General features: G+C 45.2%; 1 protein-coding gene across 1 annotated transcript in view; it reads right to left on the bottom strand.

Moving 5' to 3' along the window:
- Nucleotides 1-27283, bottom strand: part of LOC142576001 (Na(+)/citrate cotransporter-like) — a 70684-nt gene extending 43401 nt beyond the window's left edge. The window contains exons 1-3 of the mRNA XM_075685868.1: nucleotides 26952-27283; nucleotides 15528-15646; nucleotides 3502-3651 (exon numbers count right to left, since the gene is read on the bottom strand). Of these exons, the coding sequence (XP_075541983.1) occupies nucleotides 3502-3651; nucleotides 15528-15646; nucleotides 26952-27027 (345 nt within the window). The 5' untranslated portion in view covers nucleotides 27028-27283. The remainder of the gene's footprint in view (nucleotides 1-3501; nucleotides 3652-15527; nucleotides 15647-26951) is intronic.
- Between the last annotated feature and the right edge of the window lie 252 nt (nucleotides 27284-27535).

The raw sequence follows: 27535 nt of genomic DNA, 5'->3' as shown, positions 1-27535 counted from the left end.
TTGAGGTTATCCACCGGGTAAGCAGCGGGTTGACGGATGCAGATGCGTTATCGAGACTGGCGGTCGAACTTACACATGAAGTTTTAAACATGACGAAACTATGGGAAGGATGCGAAAATCTACAGTTTGCCAATGGAAGGTTCGGGATGCCGGAGACTCTTGTTCCAAAAGTGCTCCACAAGTACCATGACACTCCCGACTGTGGCGGTCATAATGGTTTCTGGCGAACCTATAATAAGCTTCTACAGAGGTTCACGTGAAAGAATAAGAAGAGAGATGTAGACAACTATGTTCGTTAATGTCACTTGTGCCAGATAAATAAGGCAAAGTACCGGCCACGGCTGGACGAGCCCGTATTACCACGTCACTCAGACGCACCTTTCGAAGTAGTGCATGTGGACTTTGCCGAGTTGAAAAAGAAGAGCGAAGGTGTGTACCAAACACAGTCATTTCTAGTGGCAATCGACCAATGCACACGAATGGCAGCTGCACGCCTTGGAAAAGAAGATACAAATAGTGCTACTGCGTTTCTTGGCCGAGCGATGTTTTCGACTTTGAAAGTCGTAGTCTCTGACAACGGACGCGCATTCATGAGCAAGAAGTTTCAGCAGTGGGCAGATAGTCGCGGGGTTGTTCTGCAGCGCTGCTCTCCGTATCAACCCCAAGCTAATGGATTAGCGGAGAGAGTTATCCGTGATATAAGGCAGTTTATGTCCATGTACCGAAATTTGCGAAGCGGATGGAATTGCCTAGAAGCAGCCGTTGCACACCATAACAGGACACATGTCACAAGCCTTGGATGTAGCCCCCATTTCGCCGTGTATGGTGAAGTGCCGAAACTCTCCGCCGACCAGGAGCTTGAAATTTCCGACAAAATTCAGCTAACTGAATGAGCTAAAACCAACGAGGAGCGCAGCAGGTATGGCCATATACCTGATATCAAGTTAAACGACTTTGTTCTTGTCCGAAAGGGACTACCAGGAACCGACGTAAAAATTCTTGGTCCGTTCCAGTTCGTGAAAACGTGTGTGCAGCAAGGCGTACTCAAGTCTGTTGGGTATGTGAACAGTGGACAATGAGAGGTTGCAGCTGTGAGCAACGCCCTTACGTATTACCCCAGGACGCGTGAGACTTAAAAGAGAGGAAGTGTAATGAAAAAGAAAAAAGGAAAGGTTGTGAGTGGAGAAGAGGAAGAAGTGAGAATAAATAAGGATGGCTACCTTGTCATATTGACGTATCTCAGTTTTATTACACAAGTATCTTTACATTTTGCTTACCTGGTCAACCAATGAAGGTGAACTTTTTGAAGATTAATTACCAGACAAAATTAGACCAATACATAAAGCGAGCAAGATAAATGACGTTACGAATTAGCAATCTATTTCTTTCATTTCAACAACCCGCAATATTTTGGAGAACATAATTGATAATAATATAGTAGGATTCCTTGACAGCGATCCTTTTCTTCATAAATAGCAACATGGGTTAAGTAAAGGCCTGTCAACCAGCACTCAGCTCGTTGAAACTGTGCATGACTTGCCAAAGCAATCAATAATGGCAAACAAGTTGACGTAATTTTTATAGATTTTGCAAAGGCACTTGATACCGTTTCACACAACAAGCTAATCTTTAAATTAGACATGATATTCCAAAATTATGAGTTAATAAAATGGATTTCGGCATGCCTGTCACGAAGACGGCGGTATGTATATTTCCGTGATCACTGTTACAGGTCAGTGAAAGTCCTTTCGGTAGTTCTCCAAGGTTACGTTCTTGGGCCCCTGTTCTCTGTTATATATATTGACAATATAGCGGGAAAATTCGGGTTAAATTTCAACTGTATGCAGATAATTGTGCTTTATACTCAGAAATTGATAGCAAGTGCGGCCATTTGCTGTGAAATCAAGCTTTCCAGAAACTTTCTTTGTGGTGGGAAGAGTGGCAAATGAGTGCACTTTTAATATGGGCATCGAAAATTTTATACTGTACTAAGTAACTAATTCGAAATACTTAGGTCTTGTAATCTCGAACAATCTTAGCTGGAATAGGCATATTAATTATGTTGTCGCAAACGCAAACAGCAGGCTTTTTTTTCTGAGGCGAGCTCTAAAGTTTTCGGTTCCTTCAGTTCGACTTATGGGCTACAAATCTGTGGTAGAGCCAATATTGCACTATGCCGTGAAGTAACTATGATGAGCTAGAAAAAGCAAGCCTGAAGAAGATCTGCGCGCTTGTCTTTAATAATTTCTACAGGGCATCAGTGACGTCTCCGTTAAAGAAAGCCTTTATAAAAACAAATCGCTGTCTCGGACTGAATTTTTGATATGAATTGATCAATATTCATTTTAAAGTCAATGTAGCAAACATATTTTAATTTTCTACAGGATACGTCACGAGACGGATGCATAGCTTATCACTCCATTTTGTATTCCGTTACTCTTATTCAATGTATGTATTCCAGTACTCTTATTTTTTCACTAGCAATAATAGACTGGAATCTGCTTAGCAAAAATGCGATGACAGCACAGTCATTATTGCCTCTTTCTTCCTATATAGAAGCGTGTTATTAAATTTCTTTTTAATGCATCGCTTCTTTTAGGAATATTTCATACTCTAAAATTATCTGTACTAATAAAGTTCTAAGTTTGTAAACCATATATTATTTTATTAAGTCTTTTGTTTTGATGTACTGAGTTACGTACTGTAGCCATGTAGCTATATACTGTTATGATTGTATTGTTTACTGTGCTTATTGCATGCTCATTTTCTCTCTCAGTAGTGTGAATAATTTGCTGTGCGTGTGTGTAGCACAATATTCCAGCGTGATACGTAACCACTGTTGTTGTCTTCGTGTCTTCTGTCTTCTTGTTGTTAGCAGGAGCCCAACTTTTTTACAGCAAGTTTGCCATTGATGCATGGCTTTGTTTTACCACACTGCTAAAATCACCTTTGGTGATTGCAGTATCCATAAATATTAAATGCGTCCGTGATTGTTGCGTTTCTAAGTAAAGGGAAGATGCATATAATCTGAGTTAGCTCGCGATCGATTCCGCTCAAGAAGGTTTGAAGAGGATGCGATATTAGCAGTTAAAACTGCTCGAACAGTATATTGCTAGCAAGCGTAAGGTACCCTTACGCCACCTCAACAGGGAATGGGAAAAGCTTTTAAATGTTAAAACATTCGCTTCTTGTTTCCTACACATTTCCGGGCACTTTTCTAAATCACTCTTGCCAAGGAATGCTTTCGCTCCTAAATTTAGCGACCTATTAAACCTTTCAGAGCATCAGATGGAAAAATAAAGCGCAGTTCTTCGCTAGGAAGCTGGGATTTCTTGTCGAGCAAAAACGGCAGCTGCTTATTTCATCGATAATGGCCCTAAATTATCAGAAGCAAATAACCGAGAGGCAGGAATTAAGATAATTATTTTTTTTGTAGCCTAAGGCAGTGGGTAGTGAATACGAGAGCACATGCAAGTGCCACGTGCCTTTTTGTATACTCACATTCAGAAAAAAGGTGGCCACTTTACTGGACGGCAGTATCCCCATGAACGGGAACAGGAAGACCGGCATGAGTGAAGTGGCCGCCAGCGGCACCACTTCCGCCGACCAGTAGAAAGCCATCAGCAGCAAGCTGTAGGCGCACCAGCCGAGCTGCGTACGACAGCGAAACATAAAGTTAACATTCGTTATTTTTGCGCTGATGAGATGTGAACTTATTGACAGGAAAGACAGAGAAGTCAACCTGAGCTAGTGCGCTCTAGTCTGCTACTCTACACTGGAGAAGAGGGAAGGGGAGGGAAATTACTGGGATGGGTGATGATCATAAGAAAAGTGGTGAGTGCTTAAGTATATTAGACAGTGACCCTACTAGAACCGCTCGTCTAGCTTCGTGTTCTGCGGAAATTGCAACGGCGCTTAAGTTGCCCACATTGAAGTTGCAGTGTCAGGCCATGGGCCGAGGATAGCGTCCTCCGACAGTGGTTGCCTGCCAACGCTAGCTATAGGGAACTTTCCAACGTCCTTCGCTCCAGCATATATGCTGGTCAATCGCACAAGTTGTGTTCCAGCGTTTCAGGCGTCCGGCAGCGTCCGATGAGGTGTGCGTAGCGATGGGTGAAAGCAACGCCCAGCCGAATACTGTGTAGCAATGACGTTTTGCTTCGCGTAACTTTCGCGAGCAAGAAGAATTTACCGTCTGGGTCGGTCACATGTAGGCGTCTGTGGATGTTGTCATCGTGGGCTCTGTATGCCTTTGTAAGGCCGTGCATGAGTGCCTTGATCATATAGTTGCTGTCAGGTTGCGCTGAAAGCAACAAACTTCCCTGCGAACCACACTTACAACGTCCCCGCTTTGACATGAAGCCCATGTATTTGCATTTCGGTTAAATGAAGTCTCTCAGCGAGCAGTTTTCTGAAATATTTCAGTCTTTTCAAGTGATGTTTTTTACCCTTTCTTTTCTTTTAACCCTCTTCTTACATCGAGTTCATTTTCTATCGCATGCTTTAATATCGTGAAACATCACGGACACTAAGTTTGGTTTGATTGCAACCGTGCTAGTTTCACCAGTGGGCAACACAAGTTCTTAGCTGCACTAATTAAGTTCTCGCGCATCATAGACAATTACCAAATTTACCAAAATTAGGTCCTTGGGAAGCCTCAGCGACTGAATGTGTTTAGACGACGTCAAGTCGAGGTGCCGCACAAATCTGACAGCCTTTTGTCCCTTTCCATGGTAGCAGCGCTCAGTAAAGAATATCAGAGAAGATGAAAGACGAGACACGGAGGATCACAAAATAGGCACACAAGCCCTTCGTGTTTCGCATCCGTTCAGTCGCCTCACACCTAGCACGGTCATTAAATTTTTTTGATTGCACTGTTGCTCTGATGTCGCGCGCGCGCGCACGAGAGAGAGAGAGAGAGAGAGAGAGAGAGAGAGAGAGAGAGAGAGAGAGAGAGAGAGGGGGCATAAGAAAGGCAGGGATGTTAACCAGTATACTGGGAACCTCAGTAGTGCTGGAAAGACAGGGACAGACATAGACATAACAACACACGGTGCTTTTACGAATGTCCCGGTCTTTTAAGCGCTATCTATATAGGTTCCTAGTATGACAGGCCAACTAGCCAGAATCAATGTTTTGGTCGCATTCAGTGCATTGCACACCACGTGCTTGCCACCTGCGTTTCTTCATGTGCTGGCACTTGAATGTGACTTACGTCACCACGGATGAACGTTTCAGCGAAAATATTTCTTCACGACGACACTGAGGCTTTCGATCTGGTGAAGTTGTGCGACTCGATTAATTTTGTAGCCTTGCACGATAATTAAATTTCTTTTCATTCTTAATTGGTTCATTCGAGCTGCTTTATCATTTACTTCATTTCGAAATTAAATAGAAACGACGTATTGTGTTTCTTTGCGTGAGACGTCAATCGCTGTCATACAACACACCTTCATTGAACTTTTCAACAAGGAGCATAAACTTTATCGCCCAAGTGTAGAAACCATTATGTGCCAGACTACACACACAAATAAAAATCTCTTACGGTACGAGAACTGTCTAGACGCCTGGAGGGTGAAAGTTTGCTGAGAGGAAAAAAGGGCGAGAAAATGGAGGCTGAAGGCTGCGAAGCCGTCACGCTTATCTAGCATGCGTATGATAAAAAAAAACGAGTATCTGAGAACCAAGGATACAACCGAAGGATCGAAAAAGACAACTTCCGGCATTACGCAATAGGCACTAATAAAACATGCGCTAGGCTGTTTTCTGCATTGTTAGCTCCTTTCTACTGAAGCGCCAAAGTGTTGCAGCCGACAGATAACACTCTTTCTGTAGGTAAAAGGTGTCTCTGACCTTTTCCTGCTTGAAAAAGGTGCAGCGAGACATGAGACCATGTAAAATGGTGGTCGGAATGAAAATCAGGGGCCGAAATGGCGAAGCTTCTGATCATTCGCAAGTGCTATTTGGCGTTCGTCGGCCGCCTTCAGTGATAATGTGTTCGACATATGGCTATTGATTGGTACTTGCTGTTACGAATACTTGTAACGTAAGGCTTTTCTTTTTTCGAATATTAGCTCAGTTGTTCACGTTACACCTCCTTGCTGTAAGTTTAAACGGTTCGGTAGGCTTTGAAAGTAACTGCAATCGAGATCATCTGCCCAGGTCAGCGTAACGGACAGCGGTGTCACATTGTTCAGAAAGGTTAGCGGAAGATATGCGGGAAGCCTACTACAACAAAAATAAGTATCTATAAGGATACGATAACGTGTCACAGCCATTGCTGCACGCTAATATGAATCCATAGATCATTTCTTTTTTGGCAGACCTTTCCCAGTAGCTTTTATCGGATCAGAATGCCTGATTTTAAAATGGCTTGTGATGTGCATTTTTACGTCGTTGGATGATTCACATTTTGAACTACTATATGCGGCGGTCGTTGGATCGAGGCTTCTAGCTGTTGCAAAGGGGTCAGTAGTGTGCTTTAGACTGGGCCAAACGTGGGGGAGTATATGATATTTCTACGGGACATGAGAGAGAACACTCACAAAGCAGGTGCGCAACTCTGTTTTGCACCAACAACTTTCATATACTTAGTCAGTACTTCTGATGAGAAAGGAGGAAGCATCCGTGAATTCTACTCGAACTCATAGACGACGTAAGAAAGTTACATCGTGCCTTGGTATGCTGGACAGAAGGCGGAGCTCCATCAGTTGCAATTCAAAGATCCAATTGGTTGGTTCGTTATGTCAGCCGCGCAAAGCTTAGTCGCTACTTGCGTTCCAGAAAATTTGATAGCAACCAATGCAATGTTGTGGGCAGACCGGACAGCATCTATTCGTTCATTTCTAAAGACACCACTCTGACGCGGCATTATTTAAACGAAGATGCGTTGTTTTTTGTTGGTTCTTTCAGCTGAGCAACAGAGAACTGTGGACTTCGTGTACACTTAGTAAAGTTCCTTGTTTCAAGTACGACGACGTCATTTCTGTTTTCTTAGTGTAAGTCGTGCTCAGAGGAAGCTTTAGCTCGGGGGACATTATCTAAATATATACGTTTTTCTCGGCAACCACTGCACCATATTTGATAAGGTTTGTTGCATTTAAAGGACACGCTAAAAACTAGCGAATGTTTCGAGCGAAATGTTGAGTTAGGACAACCACTTTTAATGAGTATTGTCGAAAACTAACCTATCAAGCTCACAACTTCGCAGCCGCACCATACGCACAAGCCGCCGGAGTAGAACGCCCTCCTGAAAACATTCGCTTTCCAAACTAACTAGCATGGTATCAGCGCGCACACGCAAACATGAACACTTCAATGTTCCCACTCGATGACCGCGGACACTCGCTGTCAAAACACTGGCGTGAGGAATCGCTGCAGCAGCAGCGAGCGGAGTGACGCTTCAACGCAAATTGAAGGGTGAAAACGCTGCGCATGCGAAGCTACGAGCCCTCGGCCCAACTAGACTCTGCCCCCCAAAGCAGATCGCTTTCAGAAAAAAATTAAATTATGGGGTTTTATGTGCCAAAACCACTTTCTGATTATGAGGCACGCCGTAGTGGAGGACTCGGGAAATTTCGACCACCTGGGGTTCTTTAACGTGCATCTAAATACACGGGTGTTTTCGCATTTCGCCCCCATCGAAATGCGGCCCTCGTGGCCGGAACTCGACCCCGCGACCTCGTGCTCAGCAGCCCAACACCATAGCCACTTAGCAACCACGGCGGGTAGATCGCTTTCAAGATAAAGCCCGTACGACCGCGCACGGCCAAAGGATAACGCCTCGTCTCCCTCCCCTACCCCGGTGTCATGCGCTTCCTCCCTTGTGCACAGGAGATTGAGCTGCCATCATCGGCACACCGCGGCACGCTTTCACTCGCATACAGAGCGTACGGTGCGCGAGGACGATGTTGGCCCAGTACGTCTGTATCGCAAACAATGTCTATAGCAACTGCCAGACGCGGTCAACTTAGCGCTCCTTTGCCTACATTCGTCCTCCGCGACGCTTCGCCTGGCTTATCCTTCCCGGATTCGCTCAACGTTACCTGCCAGTTCCTCTAGGTGGCGTTACTTTGCCGCACGCTCAATAACAGAAAAAGGAGGAAAACAAGTAAGAGAGCTTGTCTTGTCATGAGCTACATAAACATGCAAGGCGGCAGAAGAGAGGTAAAGTGGGTAGAGATTGAGGAGCAGTTAAGTAGAGAATAAGGGTGTACGCGGTTACAGAAACGCACCTTAGAGACTCGGAAGATGCGCCAGGGATTGAGAATCAAGTTTGGGCAGGGTGCAACTGAACTAAATCAGAAAGAAAGGAAGGGGGAGTAGGAACGCTCAGCCAAATGGAAAAGAGTAAATTCAAAATGTCAAGGGCATTATTGGTTATCAGGTACAATGAGTGGAAAGAAATCTTGGCTGGGCGTAACGTATTTGGGGACTGGAAATAATTACACAGAGAAGAATCAAGAGAGAGAGAGAGAGAGCAAGGGCAGAAAAGGCAGTGAGGTCAACCAGACGAGCACCCGGTTTGCTTCCCTACACGTGAGGTGAGGGAAAGGGGAACAGAAAAAGCAAAAAGGGAGAGAGTGAGCACTGAGTGTGTGTGGGAGGGACACTATACACGGGGACACTATAAACATTCTCTTAATCCGGTGCACTTCAAGTTTGTACTGATGCGCGAATCGCTTTTCGTGCCAGTGGTGGGAGTTACCACGGTCCGAGTATCTTTAACTCGGTGAACGGTCTTGAGTCCAGTGGGTGTAAAGTTGCCCGCAAGGATAGGCTTTGTACATCGTAGCGAGGGCAGGTACACAATAGGCGCCCGACGGCTTCCTCGCACCCACAGGTGTCGTACACCGGGCTCTCGGCCGTTCCCAAACGATAGCAGTAGGCGTTCGTGAACGCCACTACCAGCCACAAGCGGCACAGCGAGGTTGTTTCGCCGCGGGAAAGGCTAGATGGCAGTTGCAGCCGTAGCGTGGGGACCAGTTTATGTATTCGGTAATTGAAGGCACTTGAATCGCAGAGATCTATCTGCTCGTAAGTTCTGTGATGTAATGCGGATTTGATACTGTGAAGAGCTCCCTTCAAAATCAGAATCACAAAATACGGCCCCTTTCTCTGTTGGCTCTTCGGTGGCGTATTATCAGCGTGAAATGAAACGTGAACAGCCGAGCGCGTGGACCAAGCATAAGTGAAGGTGCAGTGCATGCCGTCCGGTCATCACCACTGACAAGCGCGCCCATCCGGTTTGGCCGCACGGCGCTCGTTCGGGCGTCAAACGGCCAAAGGCGCTCGCATTATGAAACATCGTTCCAGCACTCAATTGAACACGGACGAGAAGAGAAAGACAACACGAACGAGTTTCTCTTCTCGTCCGTGTTCAATTGTGCGATGGAACGATGTTTCATAATGCTAATCATAACCAACTAGCCCAGCTGTCCATACTTAGCAAAGACGCTCGGCACGCCCACGCCGGCCACAGCCGCGGCTGCCAGTCATAGCGCGCTGCGCAAGTGTGCCGAATGAAAGAATGAATGTGGCGCACAAGCCGCAAGCCACAGGAGCGAATCAACAACGATGACTGTGCAAACTGCGCACACCACTGTTCGTGCCGATGCCATGCCGGTGCACTTATGATTTCGGCGAACTGTTCGACTATACTCGCCGTAAACTAGAAATGTTAGCTTCTCTTTTATTTGCATTTTCTCCCTCTGAAATGTAAGAACCAGAACCAGGGGATCGCTCGGTGCTGCCCAACCGGATGTGCATGTTCGTCAATGGTGATGACTAGACGGCGCGCACTATCCTTCACTTATGCTTGGGCCACGCGCTCAACTGTTCACGTTTCATTTGACGCTGATAGTACGTCATAGCGGCACGGAGAGCTGCGAGTTCTGCCGACGTAGATGTAGTTATGTGCGACAATTTGAGTCGACCTGTAACCTGCTTAGCTGGTACGACGAATGCGGCAGTTGGGTTGGTTGGTGAGGTCGAACCATCGGTATATATATGTATGTGGTGATGATACGTCTGCTTAGTGTTAGTGGTTAAAGTTAGTGGAATGTGTAAGTGCTGAATTTAAGGGTTTCGGGAATGATGGCGAAATTATCCTATTAGGTGACAGAAATGCGCACATACAGGATCTAGATGACTATACCGACAACAACGTGGAAGTTATTGCTAGATCTTTGTAAGCAACATAACCTCGTTATCGTGAATACAGGGCCTAAATGTGACGGGCAGATCACGTGGCAAGTGAAAAATTGGCATTTCACTATTTATCACTATCTTATGACAGAAGGAATATATGATAAGGTGAGAAAAATTGCCATTGACGAGAAAGGCTATAGCAGCATAGGGAGTGACCACAAGCGCATGATTTTGAAAATGGGATATGCAGTTGGGAAAGAGAGCAAGGAGCGCGAAATGGCCTGTCCAAATTTGAACACTGAACAAATAACAAATATTGCCACAAGAGTCAAGGAAGAACTTGCCAATGGCCAAGCAAAGAGCGGAAATATAGTGAGCTTCTAAGCGTAATAAGGACACAAATACGGAAAGAGAAGCAACGTGCTCGTAGAAAAGGAAAAAAGAAACCGAAAAGCTCGCAGAACAGGGAGATACGAGAAGCGATCGCCGAACGACAGAAAGCATCCCGAGAGCGCAGGCAGGCAAGGAAACAGCGCAGTTGCCGCAGAATGAAGTAGCCAGAAAATAGGAAACACACCAGGAGAAACAATCTATGATTCAAATACATGTGCAAGCAAAGATAAAAGGTGAAAGTGAACGTTGGTTGTCAAAACTACGTGAGGAAAAGAAGGTCGCACCTAAAATATTTTGGAACAACATAAAATATTAGCCAGGAAGTCTGGAACAATACAACAACATATCCAAGACGAAGATGTAAACAAACTGGACGGGGACGCAGCATTAAATTACATTCGAAAAATAACAGCCGCGTTTTTCCAAAGCAATGACGAGGCTGTTGTTGAGGAAGAAAGGTAAAGCGGATAAAAATGGAGCTTGTGCTGAGAAATTTCAACTGGAAGAAAGCCGAAGAGAAAACGGCGAAGCACACAGCCACCAGGCTAGACGAGGTTCCCGTTACGCTGATTAATGAACTAGGGCCGAAAAGTAAAAAAAAGTTGAACGCAGTAGAAAAAGGTCTAAAAGACGATTACGAGACAGTTGGCGACAATGTACAATGAATTTCATTTATAAAGGTCAGGAGGAGAAAGATATAATTCACTCGTATAGACCATTACATCGGTAATATACAGGTTAGCAATGCAGGTAATCAAGTCAAAGCTACCAACATGGGCAGAGAACAATGACATTTTGGGGGAATTTCAGAAAGAGTTCAGAATAGGTAGGCGTTTGGGTGATAACCTATTTGACCTTACTCAGTGGTTTGAAATATCAAGAGTAGAAACGCGGCTGTTATATGTGGCCTTTTTAGGCATTACAGGAGCATATGACAATGTAGACCGCAATATCTTGTGGTGTATTCTCGAAATGGAAGGCTTAGATGACTATTCCTACAGATATTGAGAGAGATTTACCTAGAAAATACCATTTGCGTTGAATGGGAGGGGATGAGGAGCGAAGAGAAAATTGGTATCAACAAGGGAATGAGGTAGGGGTGCCATTTATCCCCACTGCTGTTTATGCTGCACATGGTGAGGATGGAAAGGGCGCTAGAAGGAAGTAATATTGGGTTTAATCTCTGATACAAACAGGCGGATACAGCAGAGCAGCCGCTTCCAGGTTGGTTTTATGCGGACGACGTTGTGTCGCTAGCTAACAAGCAGAGTGATATGCGATGTCTGGCTAATATCTTTGGACAGGAAGGCGTTAGGTAAGGTCTGAAATTTAGCGTTAAATTATCAGGTGTATGGCATTCAATGCAAGCAGCGAACAGACAGCGACAATACAGGGCGAGGAAATACCTCGCGTAAAAAGAATATAAATACCTTGGTACATGGATGAACGAAAGTTTTATAATATGAAAACACAAGAAAAAACAATAACAGTAAAGGGGAAGAGAAATGCGGCCATAATGAAACACAGAGCGCTATGGGGATACAACAGGTACGAGGTGCTCCGAGATATGTGAAAAGTTGTAATGGTTCCAGGGCTTACGTTTGGAAATGCGGTTGTTTGCTTGAAATCAGGGGTACAATCAGGACTCGAAGGAACAAGATCAGTGGGACGCCTCGCATCGGGTGCTTACGGGAAGACCACAAATGAATCTGCGCAAGGTGATATGGGCCAGACTAGTATTGAAGTGAGGGAAACTCACAGTATAATTATTTAGAAGAACGACTGAGGAATGTGGAAGAAAATAAATGGGCTTGGAGAGTTCAGCTATTTGTACAGGAACAACATTGATTCACAGTGGAAGAAAAGAACTGGGAAGCTTACCAGCAAGTATGCAACATGTAAGGTGGGCAACACAGCAACAAGTAACGTCAAGCGGAAAGCCAGAAAGGCTGACATAATCTCGTGGGTGGCGCAATGGAAAAGAAACCTGACATGAATAACTACTTAGGAGGGAAAAAAATCAGGAAAGAAACAATTTATAACTCAAAGCGAAGCTAATTACTCTTTGAAGAGAGATCAGGATGCCTTGCAGCACGCACTTATAAAGCGAGATATAAGGAAGAAGAAGCATGTGCTTGCTGCCGTAAAGCTAAGGAAACGAAGGAGAATGTTGTATTAGAATGTGAAGATATCTGCCCAGCGGTTGATTCGGGAATCACTGGTCTCCTAAAGAACTTGAATTTAGCGAAAGCAGGGCGAAAGTAAACATGTCCGCAACAGAGATTAGTAGGAGGCGATTGGAAGATTGGCGGAACAAAAGTACGGAAACGACAAACAACGGAGGCGTACAAAACAAAGTTCAGAATAGGGGTTCAGATACTTTGGTTACGGAAATTCGTCGTGGGGTTCGTGGGGTTTCTGTTTTCATTTTCTTTTTACTTCTTTTTTAACATTGGTAGGACATTACACAACAAAGTAACAAGAGCCTGGTGGCACAACCCACCGCCCCGTTTCAAAGGGGACGCCGATAACATCCATCCATTCATCCATCCCTCCTCGCGCTCTTTCGTACATGTCGCGGCACGCGATTTTCTGCACATCCAGGAGCCTTCCTCGTTCGCTTGCTTCGCGACTTCAGACAGACACCGCTAATTTGCAGAGCTGGACAGTTACGCTTGCGCGTAAAATGATTTCACAATTGTCTAAGATGCACCGAATAATACCACTAAAGCACAAAATTTTGATATATTGTACATTGCTCCCAAGTACACCACTTACATTTGATTAAGATTGCTGCAAAACCCTTGTACACGTTGTGTTAAATTCAGGTAAAACATAAATTGATACATCGCATTTGCCTGATTTAGATGCGCTAACGGATGCAGTTGATCGAACTGCGATATCTGTTCTCAATACAGAGTTAGCGATTTGTAAACTTCATGCCTCTGTTTCTTTTTTTTTTACCTACCACTTTCTCGCTACCTCTAAAAAAGTGTTCTGCTTCCTACAGTCCTTAAAATTTAACTTTGGTGTTTTAAATGTTACCAATTTCATTCAAATTGGTCACGATGTTGCCTCATGAAAGCGTTTCTGTGTTTTACATGTGTTTGAATAGGCGACATCCGAGTTGGTCACGAGCTTAACCGTCCTGTGAAGCCATACTCTAGCAGAATACATAAGCCTCAACGGCGATTGCTCCCGCACTGCAGCTATGTAGTTGCGCGCAGCTAGGTGCAAGGATAGGGGATAAACTCGCACGGGGCCCATTTTTTGGCGAGTGGTCAAGGTGGTGGAGATGTATGCGAGCGACATGCCAAATGTGCGCTGTTTGAGTTTCTACCTCAATGTACAGTGCAGGTCGCGGTTAAATAGTGCATGATACGTGCGATTTTTTTGTTCTGGCAACAGTGTAAGCTCCTGGCTTTGCCGCGGATGTCTTGTGGTAGGCGGCGCTGGCACCCGTACAGTGCACTGACGTAGTTTCGGCGGTTCCTTCAGCTAGAACTCCAGCAGTGAGAGCGTCGCCCAGTAGAGTGTTCCCGATGACAGTGGACACGGCAACGTACGTTACGTTTCGATGGCCCCGGTTGTTGGTAATGTTGACGGCTGTAGCTTGGACGCTGCGGATTATCGCAGCTCGTTTATAGAGCTTGCTTTTGTATACCTTCGAGCTTACAGAGGTTAACGATGTAACCCGGCAAGGGTAGGCTATACCTTAAGACTGAAAATCTGGCTATAAAGCTGGAGAATAAATTTTACCTAGCCACGGCGTGACTAAGTCGACTTTGTGTCGGGAACAATACGCGCGTCCTCCACTCTCCGTCGCTTCAGCTAGGATGCGTTTGACGAAGCAGGCTTTGTGCTGAAACCGCCACCGTTACGCTCTAGCCTCGTCGCCGTTGTGACTGATTGAGTTCGGCGGGTCAACTATTGTTACCGAACCCACCAACGCGGACCTGATCTGCTACGAGTGGGGGAGTTGCCGCGGGAACGTCGTCGGAGACCTCTTCTCACGCGCCGACCAAGGTGCAAGGCAATGGCTGCCCGGGCGCACTGTGAGGGTCCGCTTCGAGTTCTACGAAATTCGTGTGATATCGGTTTCAGACCGAGAACCTGTGTGTGTGTGTGTGTGTGTGTGTGTGTGTGTGTGTGTGCGTGTGTGTGTGTGTGTGTGCGTGCGTGCGTGTGTGTGTGTGTGTGTGTGTGTGTGTGTGTGTGTGTGTGTGTGTGTGTGTGTGTGTGTGTGTGTGTGTGTGTGTGTGTGTGTGTGTGTGTGTGTGTGTGTGTGTGTGTGTGTGTGTGTGTGTGTGTGTGTGTGTGTGTGTGCGTGTGTGCGTGTGTGTGTGCGTGCGTTTGTGTGTGTGTAAACCGTCCCGCGGAGAGGCGGAGTGTTTACGATGACTGGACGAACGTTTCCGCCAGTAGACAGACGTACTTTCTCTCGCAGTCATGCTAGACTGATGAACTGCAGGTAAATACTGTAAATAAACCCGTATTCCTCGTTCTCGATGAGAAGCGGTCCTTCCCTTCATCGACGTCCTCAGCGTTGACAAGTTCGACGACGGCATGGGCCAGCTACCTTCTAATTCATGCCGGACTCCAATCTTGACAACGGGTTACGAGCGATGGGATTGAGCCCCCAATCCTAACATGGATAAGTGCAGGGACCCTTTTACACCTAGTTATCGGTCAATGATTACTACAATACCTATGAGTGGTCAAACCATGTCAACCCCCCTGGCCGTTCATTCGGAGATTTTAATCGGGGCGAGCTTACTTTGCTTGTAGCTATCCATATATTAGTAACCTATTGGGGTTACAGAGTTTCTTCTTTAAGGCGCGTAGAGCCATTCTGCGCGAAAGTAATTGCAATGATCCTTTAGCGCACCTTGCCTTATAGGTGGCACAATAGACAAAAAAACGAAAGAAAGAAAGAAACTCACTTTGGAGGTGCGTCTTCACGGTATAACACTTGAGGAACGTACCTTTCCTCCTATGCCCGTTGCCACTGGAACAAGAAGGATGGGTACACATATGATGTACACGAGGCGCCAAGACTCCTTGATCACACGGAAGGCACCCAGCAGCTTGCGACCTGTCCTGACTGAAAAAAGAAACGTTCCAGTAGAAATAAATGCCACGAACACAGGGTGCTATTAATGCTGTGGCCGTCGCTCTGACGGGGCATAGTGCCTCAGAACTTGGCCGCCACAACAAGGTGGGCACTAAAGGCACGTTCGGAAAATAAATGACAGTTTAGGGCTGTAGGAAAGAGCAAAAATTTGAAGATGCTGATACAATGGCGACTCGAATCGGCTGCTAACTGATTTGGTAATCGGATCAGATGTTCGCTATAGGAAACTTCGTCTTATGTACGTATGTATGTATGTATGTATGTATGTATGTATGTATGTATGTATGTATGTATGTATGTATGTATGTATGTATGTATGTATGTATGTATGTATGTATGTATGTATGTATGTATGTGTGTGTGTGTGTGTGTGTGTGTGTATGTATGTATGTATGTATGTATGTATGTATGTATGTATGTATGTATGTATGTATGTATGTATGTATGTATGTATTCGCACTGAGGACAGGCGCGTTTAAAGAAATAGGACATTTATGTGTATGTGTATGCTTTTATGTTTTATGTGCATGCGTACTTGTGCGTTGGTGGACTAGAATTATCAAGAAAATCAATACGAATAAACAACTACTCAGTGTTCAGCATTCTATGCGAACAGACAGACAGACAATGAACTTTTATTGAGGTCCTGATGGACTAGCCGGCGGAGACCCGTTGGGGTCCCCGGCTCGCCGCTGGCTGCTCCCATGTCGGAATCGGGAGGCCAAGCCTCTCCGCTCTTTCACGGGCATGTTCTTAAAAAAAGAAGTGTGTAGTCTATTCCTTATGCCGGACCATCATGCAAGTGATTCATAATTATTCGGAGCCATTGATATTCGATTCGTATTCAGTTGTACGCCACGCACCACAGTCCGAACCCCGTTACTTGGAAACCATAGCAACTTTTAAAGTATTGCAGCTTTGTAGTAGCGACCAGATCTCACCGCGAAATGTGTGCTGTCGAAAAAAATCCCCGTGCACCGCTGAACTGTAGTCTCTTGGTAAGCAACCCTGTAAGAACAATCGCATGTAGTGTATTCTGACGACTGAAAATAGGCGTAGTCTTAATGTAGCCCGAGTAGAAGCAGCTCTTTCCTACGGTAAACGAGTCCATCAGTGATCTTTCGTCGGTACTTAATTCACTAATAACTAAATATACAATGGGGAAGCGTGCCCAAATATGTTTAAGGTTATGAAACACTGCATAAAGATCCCGCCATGTCTGTGTGTCAGTGTAGCGCAACGTACGTCATTTCCAACGAATTTGATTTAATCCATTTATTCATTTGAAATATCTTCCAAGTACGGCAGCATTACAGAGAGCAGCGAAACTAACAATCGCTACATACCAAAGCATATAAAATCAGTAACGTAATACGCGACATAACATTCCTGGTGTTAACAGCGCAAAACGTAGACGGGACACGAGAGGAGAAGACGACGCCACAAGCGCTGTTTGTGGTGTCGTCTTCTCCTCTCGTGTCCCGTCTACGTTTTGCGCTGTTCACACCGACAATCCCAAGCTGTTATTCTAGCGAAAAACATAACGCTGTTAACAAAAGGCGTGGTAAATGGAAGTCTTATAATTTTCGCTATCTGGTAAACCACCGGAGTCGTGGGCAAGGCAGTTAGCTCCATTTTACTCTGCTTTTTTTTTAGATAACTGAATCATCGCAGTTGTGTTGGCTTGATAGGATGCCACATAAATAATTGAATATAGGGTCAGAGCAAGAGGTCATGAGTAAGTTTTCATGGAAATGTACATCTTTTAAAGCGCAAATTATATATTTTATAGAAGAAAGACGTTAACATTTTCGACATGGTAATTTCTCGTACATACATCACCTTTAACGAAAAAAGTTGTTCTATAGTTATAACTTTAACTGTTGGCCAAAATATTAACATGCAGCAACATGCACTTGCTGTAACCTGTAGTAACATGCAGTTAGCGGTGATCGCGTTAGTAACATTACCAAATAAAAAGTTATTAGCCTTTACAATGGGCCTCGGTTAACCACTCCAAAACATGTTAACCATTATTAACGCAAGTGCATTTTCAATGGCAGGAGCATAATCGGGCTTACCTGACATATAAGCGTAATTTTCATCTTCCTATTAGGTCGATATCATCGTAAATATGCACAACAAAGCAAAATAATGAAATGATAGGTGCGAACCGCATTGTCTGCGTCATATTCATTCCACTCTCCACTAACGGTAAGTAACGACCATGCTTCTACGGATGACGTTATTGCACGATGGCTTTGTCTAACTACGCCGCGCAGGAAGTGCTGAACGAACGATAACATATAGAACAACACACGCAGAGTACAACAATGCTGCTACGCCACATGTTCTTTAAAAGTGGCCTCGAGAATATCTGTAGCTGTACTTTGGGGAGAACAAGTTGTACTCGTAAGCACCTTTGTATTTGAATAAATAATAAATGTTATGAGCCTCAGCTTATCCAACGCACTGACTCCAAACATGTGCGCCACGGCGTAGCACTCAAGTGTTAACTCAGCAGTACGAAGAAAACCGTGGATGATCTCAATTTTTCACAACAGCGTCACAACACACTCCAATAGACCTTGGCAAATAGGTACACTTCTAGGCACCACCGATCTATGTTAGTAAACACGCAGTGAAGACAGGCAAGGTAGGCTCTATATAACTGTTACCGATCTCCGTCTTACTGTGCATTTAGGCGCTGCGCGAAGATATTCATGAAGGAGCGCAAGCGTACTTACATAGTTGGGTTGGTTGAGCCTTATTAACAGTGCGACAGAGGGCACAAAATGAGCCAACAAAACTGCCTTGCAAGCGTCGCCAAATTGATTCAGAAGTAAATGGGCTCCAACAGCAACGTGTCATATCGCGCCTTATTCTCGTCACCTAGCTTTCTTTTGACAGAGACGTCATATGACACACCACCATGGCCGCGTCGTGCACCGCTTCTGACGTGCGCGTCACTGTTACACTGGCATGGCTTATGCTAGTCGCTAATAATTTCTTGTCTTCTTTTGTAGCTTCATATAGCGAACCTGTGGCTAGGATCCAAAGGCGTATCTACTGGAGGGGCGGAGCGGAGAGGGGTGGGTGGGGCCCTTGTCCCCTCATTGTCAGAAGTGAGGAAGCAAAGTTGTCCATTTGCCCCTCCTCCCTCCTCACTGGCAAATTCAACAAAACAACAGCCGAGGCCAAGCCTAACCTAACCATCTCTGGAAACATAAGATCAGCGTTGCTTTTCATAACTTACTGATCAGTGTTGGCAGTTTAGCAATTTTGTCGCCAGATTTAGCGGTTTCCTTTTCTGTTTAGCGGCAAAGTTTTCTCTTTAGTGACAGGCAAATTTTTAGCAACTTGAACAAACAATCGGAGAGATTTTAGCCACTTCGAAGGTACGAAAGTTGCTAATGTTCTTCTCTAACCCATTTTATTATTGAAAAACTACATGCAAGTGGCCGCGACTTACCGCACAACACATCGGCTTCGTGCATATTATGCAACGGTGGCCTTCACTGTGGCAGTCTTCATTATTTAGATTACGGGGTTTTACGTGCCAACACCACGACCTGATTATGAGGCACGCCGTGTAGGGGGTGGGCCGTACTTCAAAAATTTGGACCACCTCGGGTTCTTTAACGTGCGCCTAAATCTAAGTACACGGGTGTTTTCGCATTCCGCCCCCTTCGAAATGCGGCCACCGTGGCCGGGATTCGATCTCGCAACCTTGTGCTTAGCAGGCCAACACGATAGCCACAAAGCAACCACGGCGGGTATGGTAGCGTTCCCATTGTAGTGCTTCACAACCTAGTGGTCATAAGAGACATCACATTGCGCTCACAAAATTAGTGCTGTTTTTGTTCTTTACAAAACCGATTTGAACGGGTGTAAACACCGTAGATTCTACAGTATTACTAAACGCATTCGATGACTGGACGTTTGAAAGCGTAGGAGTAAATAAATTGACTAAAACAAATTTGAAAAAATTTATGTTCGTATTTATAGCACAGCGGCTGAATAACACCGATCGTCAGCATAGAAAGGCGTAGATATTGGAGCGGCTGAGCTCGCTGACGTGAATCTGAACAAATCGCTTCCGTTTCTCACTGCTTTCGGACCAGACAATACTCCAGGGCGGCTTTCAGGTCGACCGAAAGGGGAAGTGTAGTATTTAAGCTGTTTAAAGCTCGAACAATTGTCACCGCCGTGTTAACAAGCGGTCAGTTGCGTTCCGCAGAATTTAGTTTTGTTAGGGACTCTGACAAACCAGAAAAATTGAGGGATAATGCGGACTAAGTGTTTTTGTATGTGTATGCCTATGTGCTTGAAAATCGAGGGTATTTCTGTTCTCTTGAATAGTGTTTTATTTGCAACCTTACAATCTGAAGGCAAATGCAGAATTTAAGCTGTCATCTTTATCAAAATATACTAGCAAGGTAAGAGCCCTCAACACCCTGCTGTTAGATTCGCTGACTTCTGTTTTTTATTTTTGGTCACCAGCACGCACAGCATACAAATGATTCAGATGATTCAGGTCATGTTAGCCTATAATATAGTGTTCCAAAACAGCTACTTTTCTACTTAAGTCCACTTGACAGCCCTAGTCAGAACTTAAGCAACATTTTTGTCTCACTTTCTCTTCAGAGTTTGTTTAGTATTGTTTATTTTCGCAAAAAATAAAAACATACAAGTGTTCACAAGGCTGTATCCATGACAAAAAAGGCATACAAAACAGCGAAAGGGCGGAGGTAGAGATCGCATGCACAGGAAATGTTTGGACATCCAGTGAGGAAAACACTGTGGCTTCGCACAAGAAATTGACATAATTAAGATGTAGACAAAATAAGCGAAAAATCCAAATTTTCTCATTTCCTTAATTAATTTGCTAGTTTGTTAGACGTCTAATAAATAACGCTTAATTTATCGCTCAATATCCTTATTGAACTTGATATTATTGAGAAATTCATTCTATACGGGAGCGCAACAAAATTCATCTGGCCTTTCATTTCAAGTCTTTCGGCATATAGGGGCATAGAGATAAATTAAACATTAGTTGTGGCCCTCCTTGCGTTCCTTTTGAGTGCCATCATGAGGCTAATCGATATAGTGTAATTAAACTCCTGTTCATGATTAACTATACGAACTACTCATTGTAACTAATGCGCAAATCGGGCGGGGATACGAGAACTTGCAGCAAGTCTTCTTGCAGTGTGCAGGCTGATCCAATAGTTAAAATTTTGGAGGACGCTAAAGCTTCGCCTTTGAGAGTGGAACACGATAGCATTAAAGGATCCCAGACTGCTTCTCAGGCTTCCCGGCAACTGCAGCGTATGTAACCGTAATGTTTAGCGGGAAGCATTCGCGGCGAACGTTATGAACGAAGGTGGGCTTTCTGGTAGAAACGCGGTCTTTTGCGTGGGCCGCGATGCGGCGGAGGCAGGCGCCATCTGGAAGTGTTTCAAGGAAACGGACGCACCACTACGTGGACTCCGAGATATTCACGTGCCGGCGCGCGCAAATGGCGGACGCCGTCGGCGGTCTATGGATTGCAGAAACGCTGGAAAAGGGGTTTGTTTCAGTTTTCCCGTAACAGAATAATGTTTTCTCGTATAGTGAAATTACAATCCCAGAGCTATCATGTCTGTAGGTTGTGTGTAAGTCGTAGTTTACGATTTTCCCACGTATTTTAGCTTGAGAAATTCAAGTATTTCAGTAAATTCCTTGCGTCACACTGAGGGCCTATGTATGTGTGGTTCGAAAATATTTTTGCCGAAGTGATGTCCGACGCCGATACGAGATTTCTTGCGACACGGGGTCCTTAACGCTGTCGCGTTAAAATGTGGGTAGACGAAAACACAACTCTGCTCGGATTTGTGTATATCGTATTCGTCATAATTCTAAGAGCTCGTTAGTGTAGTCGTACTGATTGCTGCAAATATGTGTGATACGTATTCTTCCAGGAATCGGTACAGCAATCGCCGACCCACTTCAAAAGGTTTCGCAACACTGTAAAAGCTTCTCATATGTAATTGATAATCAGATCTCTCAATAACACATATAAATCTCAGAGACATTTTCGAGCCCATGTTTAACAAAACATTATTCCGCAAGTCTCCTATATTTACCTATATAAACAAATCGAAGATCACCTGCTGCAGCAATAGCGTGCCAGCTGTTGCCTGAGGGGAGAGTGAAACGCCACGACGCCACGTCACCCTCTCTCTCGCTCTCGTAAGCCCGTGTTATCCGCGCGTTCCTTGTCTGCGCACGCTCTCGCCTGCATTCTAACTGCGCCTCGGTAAGGCCAAATCAAAACGCGCCGAGCGTCTCAAAGCACTCGCTTTCCCACGAGGAGTTCGTAACTATAAGGACGGCTCAGGGGCGTTCGAATGGACATTAATACTTTCGCATTCACAAACTCATAAGAAATGCTCAGGTTTCCGCGGATTTTCTTTGAAGCGCCGTGATATGCGATGGAAAGAAGAAAAAGGCATGCACTGCACTTACTGGCAACAAGTATTCTACTACTACTGTCAACACGACTGCACTTCTAAATTTTCAATTTTGTCAAGTGCGAACGCACAAAATTTGTTTGTGGCAGGTAACAAATTTCCTCCCTGCCGTGCCAATTTCTGCAAAAGGCTGAGACTGCATCCATGACACTTGCTATGTTCAAGGACGGAATTTTATTAAAATTTCGTTATTCCCATTACCGGGCATGTTGGAATCGCCAAGGTGAAGATGAACAGTAAGGCAATCAGGTCTGTTAAGTATATATATTATAGTTATCAAGAATATTAGTCCTAAAAAGGTGTACGAAGTACCTAAGCGTTGCAGCTGAGTTTTCTGAAAGCGTTTCTCTAGCTCACAGAGACGACCTGAACTGTAACGTCCATGACATCTTCCACAAATATAAGGGCCCGACTTTACGACTGCTTGACTTGAATTTCGCATTGGCAACATGTGCCAAAAAGTTAGTGGCTCAAGTGGTATTTGTTCAACAGTTTAGATTACCTACCTACTCATCGCCATTTATCGGGCATGTAAGACCGACCTGTCCAAGTAATCCATCAGAAAAACTGATTCTGTTGTGTGCTCCAGGCGAGCTAAAGGAAAATCAGTTTTAATAAAAGGCATAAATCTGGAAGTTTCGCAATGAAATATTTCTGAGAGGCAAGCGTAATCTGAATAATCTTCTTGTTTTCAATTTTGTTCACGCTGTTCAAACGAGAATAACTTCAAGCAACAAAATCAAATGCTAGTCTTACAACGCGAATTTTCCTCCACTCGAAGTCAGCGCAATTCATTGTCAAGCGCAACGCTGCAGTTGACGGCGCTAAAACCAAACGATCAGTGATAACGACAGCATTGTTAATAGTGAATCGTTTCCTCTCAGTACTTGCCGCGGGTATACGCAAACACAGACACGCTACAAGCAGGGGAGTAGCCAGGAGGGGGGGGGGGAGCTTATGGGGCTCAGCCCCCCCCCCCTCCACCGAAATTCTTTCTTGCTGTCATGCACCGCCGACAAACCCAACCCCCGGTGCCGTAAATCATTTCGCATTTTGTCTAAAATGTCTTTTTCATGCTAGAAAGACATTTCAACTCGAACATTGCGAACTCAGACCGGATTTCGCGGCAGGGACCTTGCACCTGGAGTCACGTAACACAAGGAGCCCCATCCAAGCACAAGGTTTCAAGGACATTTTGATGGCGAGCAGGCTCGTCGCGGCATTTCGCGGAGGCCGCGGAATCTACGGAGCGCATGGATTTGAAATGTGAAACATTGTGGGTATTAAGCTCTCATAAACTTTTGTTGCGAAAGATGCATTGACATTTCCAAAGTCGTGCTTTAGATTTTCAATTCCGGAGCTTTGCGGGTTAAATGTTACAAAGATTTGACGCCAAAGGTGCATTAAATTTTCCGAAGTCGTACATCGGAACATACAACGAGACAAGCCAAATCAACACACTATCAGACAAGGTGACAAAGCACGCAGCGACGTTCGATGAGATGAAGCTTTGTGATGGTTCATTTGTGCCACCATGTCCCAGAAAAGAATATCAACATTTCTTCCCCTGCGCCAGCGCACCCATGTCAAGACAGTAAAGTCAGCAAAGGTAACTACGTTCTTGTTTAGTTTTCTGCTTTGAATTTTATTCGCAAGGACGCATTGAGCCTCTTCAGTTTTCGCCTTCTCGCTACCCGCGGGCTGCCAGAGCCAGCCAGAGTGCATGCGTTGTTCTCGCTTTCCCCGTACACCGCACGGCGCACTTCCGTGCGTGTTCTACTGGCCGAGTGGATTCTGGCAGAGTTTTGCTCGTTTTCTGGCTAGCATACGAGAAAAAAGAAACAATGGTCGCTCGCCGCCATCACTGTGACGTATGGACGGATTGCAACGCGTTCGCTTGAGCGCCACTTCACCGGAAAGTCATGTCTCGCCGGTGTAGGATACCTGCCAGTGTTCTCTGTAGACCAAGCATGTCACGTTTTCTTCGATATTCCTTCGGTAGCCACACTAGTTGCCCAAACTAAGCAATTGATTGTGGCCAACATGTTTTCCTTTTTGTTCTTAGTTGCCCAAACGAAGCAATTGATTGTGGCCAACAAGTTTTCCTTTTTGTTCTTCCATTTCGGTGCCCCGGTCTCACAAAAAAGAAAAAGAAAGACGTTGCGGCGCAGAGAATTGTCACATGGGGAAGTTTGATTTTGTTGCTCCTAATGCGGAAGGCAATGGGGGACGGGACGCTTCAATAGCCGGATACTCTTATTATATTATTTCGATAGCAATGATGTGGACACTCCTGGCGCATTCCTACCGTCGCCATTGTCCTCATGTTCCGTATAAAGTCACAAGGGCGATAAGTTCGTGACCACGCGCCACACGCTGTATGTGCGAATGAAAGCGTGAAGAGGGGGGGGAGGGGGGGGCGTTGGCATGGGTAAGCCGACAATGCTGGCTGATTCTTGTGCGCGCAAGGGAGGAAAGCGCACACAAGTGCCGTCACGTCACGGGGAGCGGAGAGGCTTCACTGCCCTGTCCTTCTGTGATTGCGCAACATATTTATTTGCCTTAGTTGACACATCATATAGAGTGACTTTTTCTAAGGTGCATAGATTTATTGGGGACTCATACCTATACTTAAATATCTTGTTCTAAGGTTTGGCGTACACGTGCAGTGAACTTTGTTCCCAGTGACACTTTCTTGCCCTTTATCAAGCTGTATCTCCGCCTTTGTATATTCCATTGTACTTTCACATTTTTAATATGCGAGGGAGAGTCAAATGAAAGTGAGGCAACCGACTCCGCACAATAATGGTTCTGTTTATTATCTGCGAGGCATGCGCGTAGCACAAAGGCATCATTCATTTATAAAACTGACACGCAAGTGTGAGTATAAATGTTCTTTAATGATCTCGTACATAGGGTTGAACGTGGCTGCGGGACATGATACATGCTCCAAAAGTTGAATAGCGTGTTGTTGTGAGGTTTTTGATAGCTGAAGGTGTTTCCCAAAAAGAAATTAGTCGCCGTATGGCTGCCGTGTACGTTGAACATTGAATTTCACTGGATACTGTAAAGCGTTGGAGCAAACTCTTCAAATAAGGACTTGAAAGTTTCAAGGACGATATAAGACCGGGCCAAAGCCACCGCGCAAGCACCTCCAACACAAATGCAAAGCTTGACGAGCTGATTAGACAAGAACGGAGGATAAGTATCGACGAACTGGCAGAGCGTGTGAACATGTCACGGTTCAGTTCACGCCACAATTCATTAACGTCTTGGTTATCGGCTCTTGTGTGCGCAGTGGATGGCCAGAATTTTCAACCACCGCCAGAAGACGGAGAGGTTCGATGTTGCCTTGACTCATCTGATCCGATATCACAAGGAGGGTGACGACTTCTTGTCTGCAATTGTGACCGGAGAGGAATCATGGTTGCTGCTACTACGAGCCTGAAGCAAGATGGCAAAGCTAACAGTGGAAACATTCGAATTCACCACCCCCAAAGAAAGCAAAGGCTTTCATTGCCGCCGGAAAGGTGTTGACTTTTTTTTTCGATCGTCAGGGACCGTTACTGATAGAAATTACTAAACCTGGAGAGACTATCAGTCGTTTCCGATATTGTGAAACGCCGCATCGACTGCGTGTCGCAATCAAGAACAAACGACGTGGAAAATTGTCGAATGGGGTCATCGTGCTCCACGACAATGCCCGTCCCCAAGTCGATGATGTGGTCAACAAAAAACTGGCAAACTTTAAGTGGGAAACGCTGCAACATATGCCATACAGCCCATACCTGCCGCTTTGCGGCTTCCACATTTTGGAGCAATTGAAGGAAGGCTCAAGGGAACCACATTCGAGTGAGACAATGACGTGAAAGAGTCGGAGACTTTTTGAAGCAGCAAACCAATGAGTTTTATGATACGGAAATCATGCGACTCGTTACTCAGTGGGACAAATGTCTAAATCCTCATAGAGACTACTTTTAAATAAAGTGCCCCGTTTGTCATACATTCCCATTGACTCAATTTCTTTTGACTCGCCTTCGTATATTTTGCAGTACTCCTGGTTTTTATATGTACTCTCTGCTGTAACTATAATTTCGGTGCAATTACTCACAATACACGACCGGTGACAGCTGCTCCTTCTCAATACATTCGCACAAAGGACAGCGTCATTGAAATTTTTCCCTGGCCGTTGCATATGTACAAAAATGTTAACAAGACTCTTAAATAACAGTTTCATTAAATATTTGTCGTCACTTTGTTTATTTCAGAGCCTTTGAATTTTTCATATGAGCGGCATGCACTGCTTTGCTGGTTTCGAACTGATATAGTTCCAAAGTTCATGCGATAAGTTCTTGACTTATTAAGTAGGCGAAAAACATGAAAGCATTGAATTGTTTATTTCGGGCACAATTTTCGGGACATGCGAGTAGACTTTCTGAATGAAAAAATACTTATTTCGCTTGTCGTGACAGTGCGTAGCGTTGAAGAATTCGTTTGCAGCGTCTTCGGCAATGGAAATGCAGTTATTATTGATATATTTGATCCTTGTACAAATTCTGTAAGGAGGAGGCCGAGCTGTAACGTGAGCCCCCCCACCCCCCCACCAACGAAATTTCTGGCTACGCCACTGACCACAAGGAGCATCCCTGCTACTACATACCGGCGCAGTTTCCGCCGGGAGCTTTTGCATTCCGTTCCTTTCGTTCCTAAATCAATTAGCAAAGCTACGCAACATGCGCCAATAACAAAAGCTCGCTTACCTGCGTAGCTTGCGTGATTGTAGGTCGTGCCATCAGCGTCCGGCAGCTTCTCCACGTAAAAGATTCCGGTTACCATCGTCGCCTCCACTCATTCAGGTTAACGAGGGGGGACACTTTTCTTTTCCCCACGCACTCGGAGGATGCACTGTTGAGCGTCGGCCCACTGTGAGGGGGATGTTTGTAGCGAACCTAATTCGTTTGACACGACCGCAGCCCGAGCGTTACCTTGGCCCTCGGCACCAGCTATGTATGCGCGGTGCGAGGAAGAGTGGCCTCTTATTTGAGCAGCCGGTTCCACCGAGCGGCCGATGCAGTTTAGTCGAGCTTCCTGTGCACGCAGGACGTTCCGCGCTCTGCCCTCTCTTCCCACTTGAACGAGCTGTTGGGCGAGACGTCAGAATGGTTGCGGCTGCCGCTGCCGCCGCGCTTTGGCCGCTCACGCGTTCCTTTGTTCTGCAGCAACCGCCCAGCTGAGACTGGCCTCGACCTTTGACGATAATCAAGGCTGGCTCACAATAGGTGGAGCGATATTGCCACTGACACGAATGTTCCTCGCTTTGGACGTATGCCTTTGCGGTGGGGAA

Source organism: Dermacentor variabilis, chromosome 3 (assembly GCF_050947875.1).
Source record: "Dermacentor variabilis isolate Ectoservices chromosome 3, ASM5094787v1, whole genome shotgun sequence".
Classification (NCBI taxonomy): domain Eukaryota; kingdom Metazoa; phylum Arthropoda; class Arachnida; order Ixodida; family Ixodidae; genus Dermacentor; species Dermacentor variabilis.
This window is presented reverse-complemented; position numbering and strand designations above follow the sequence as displayed.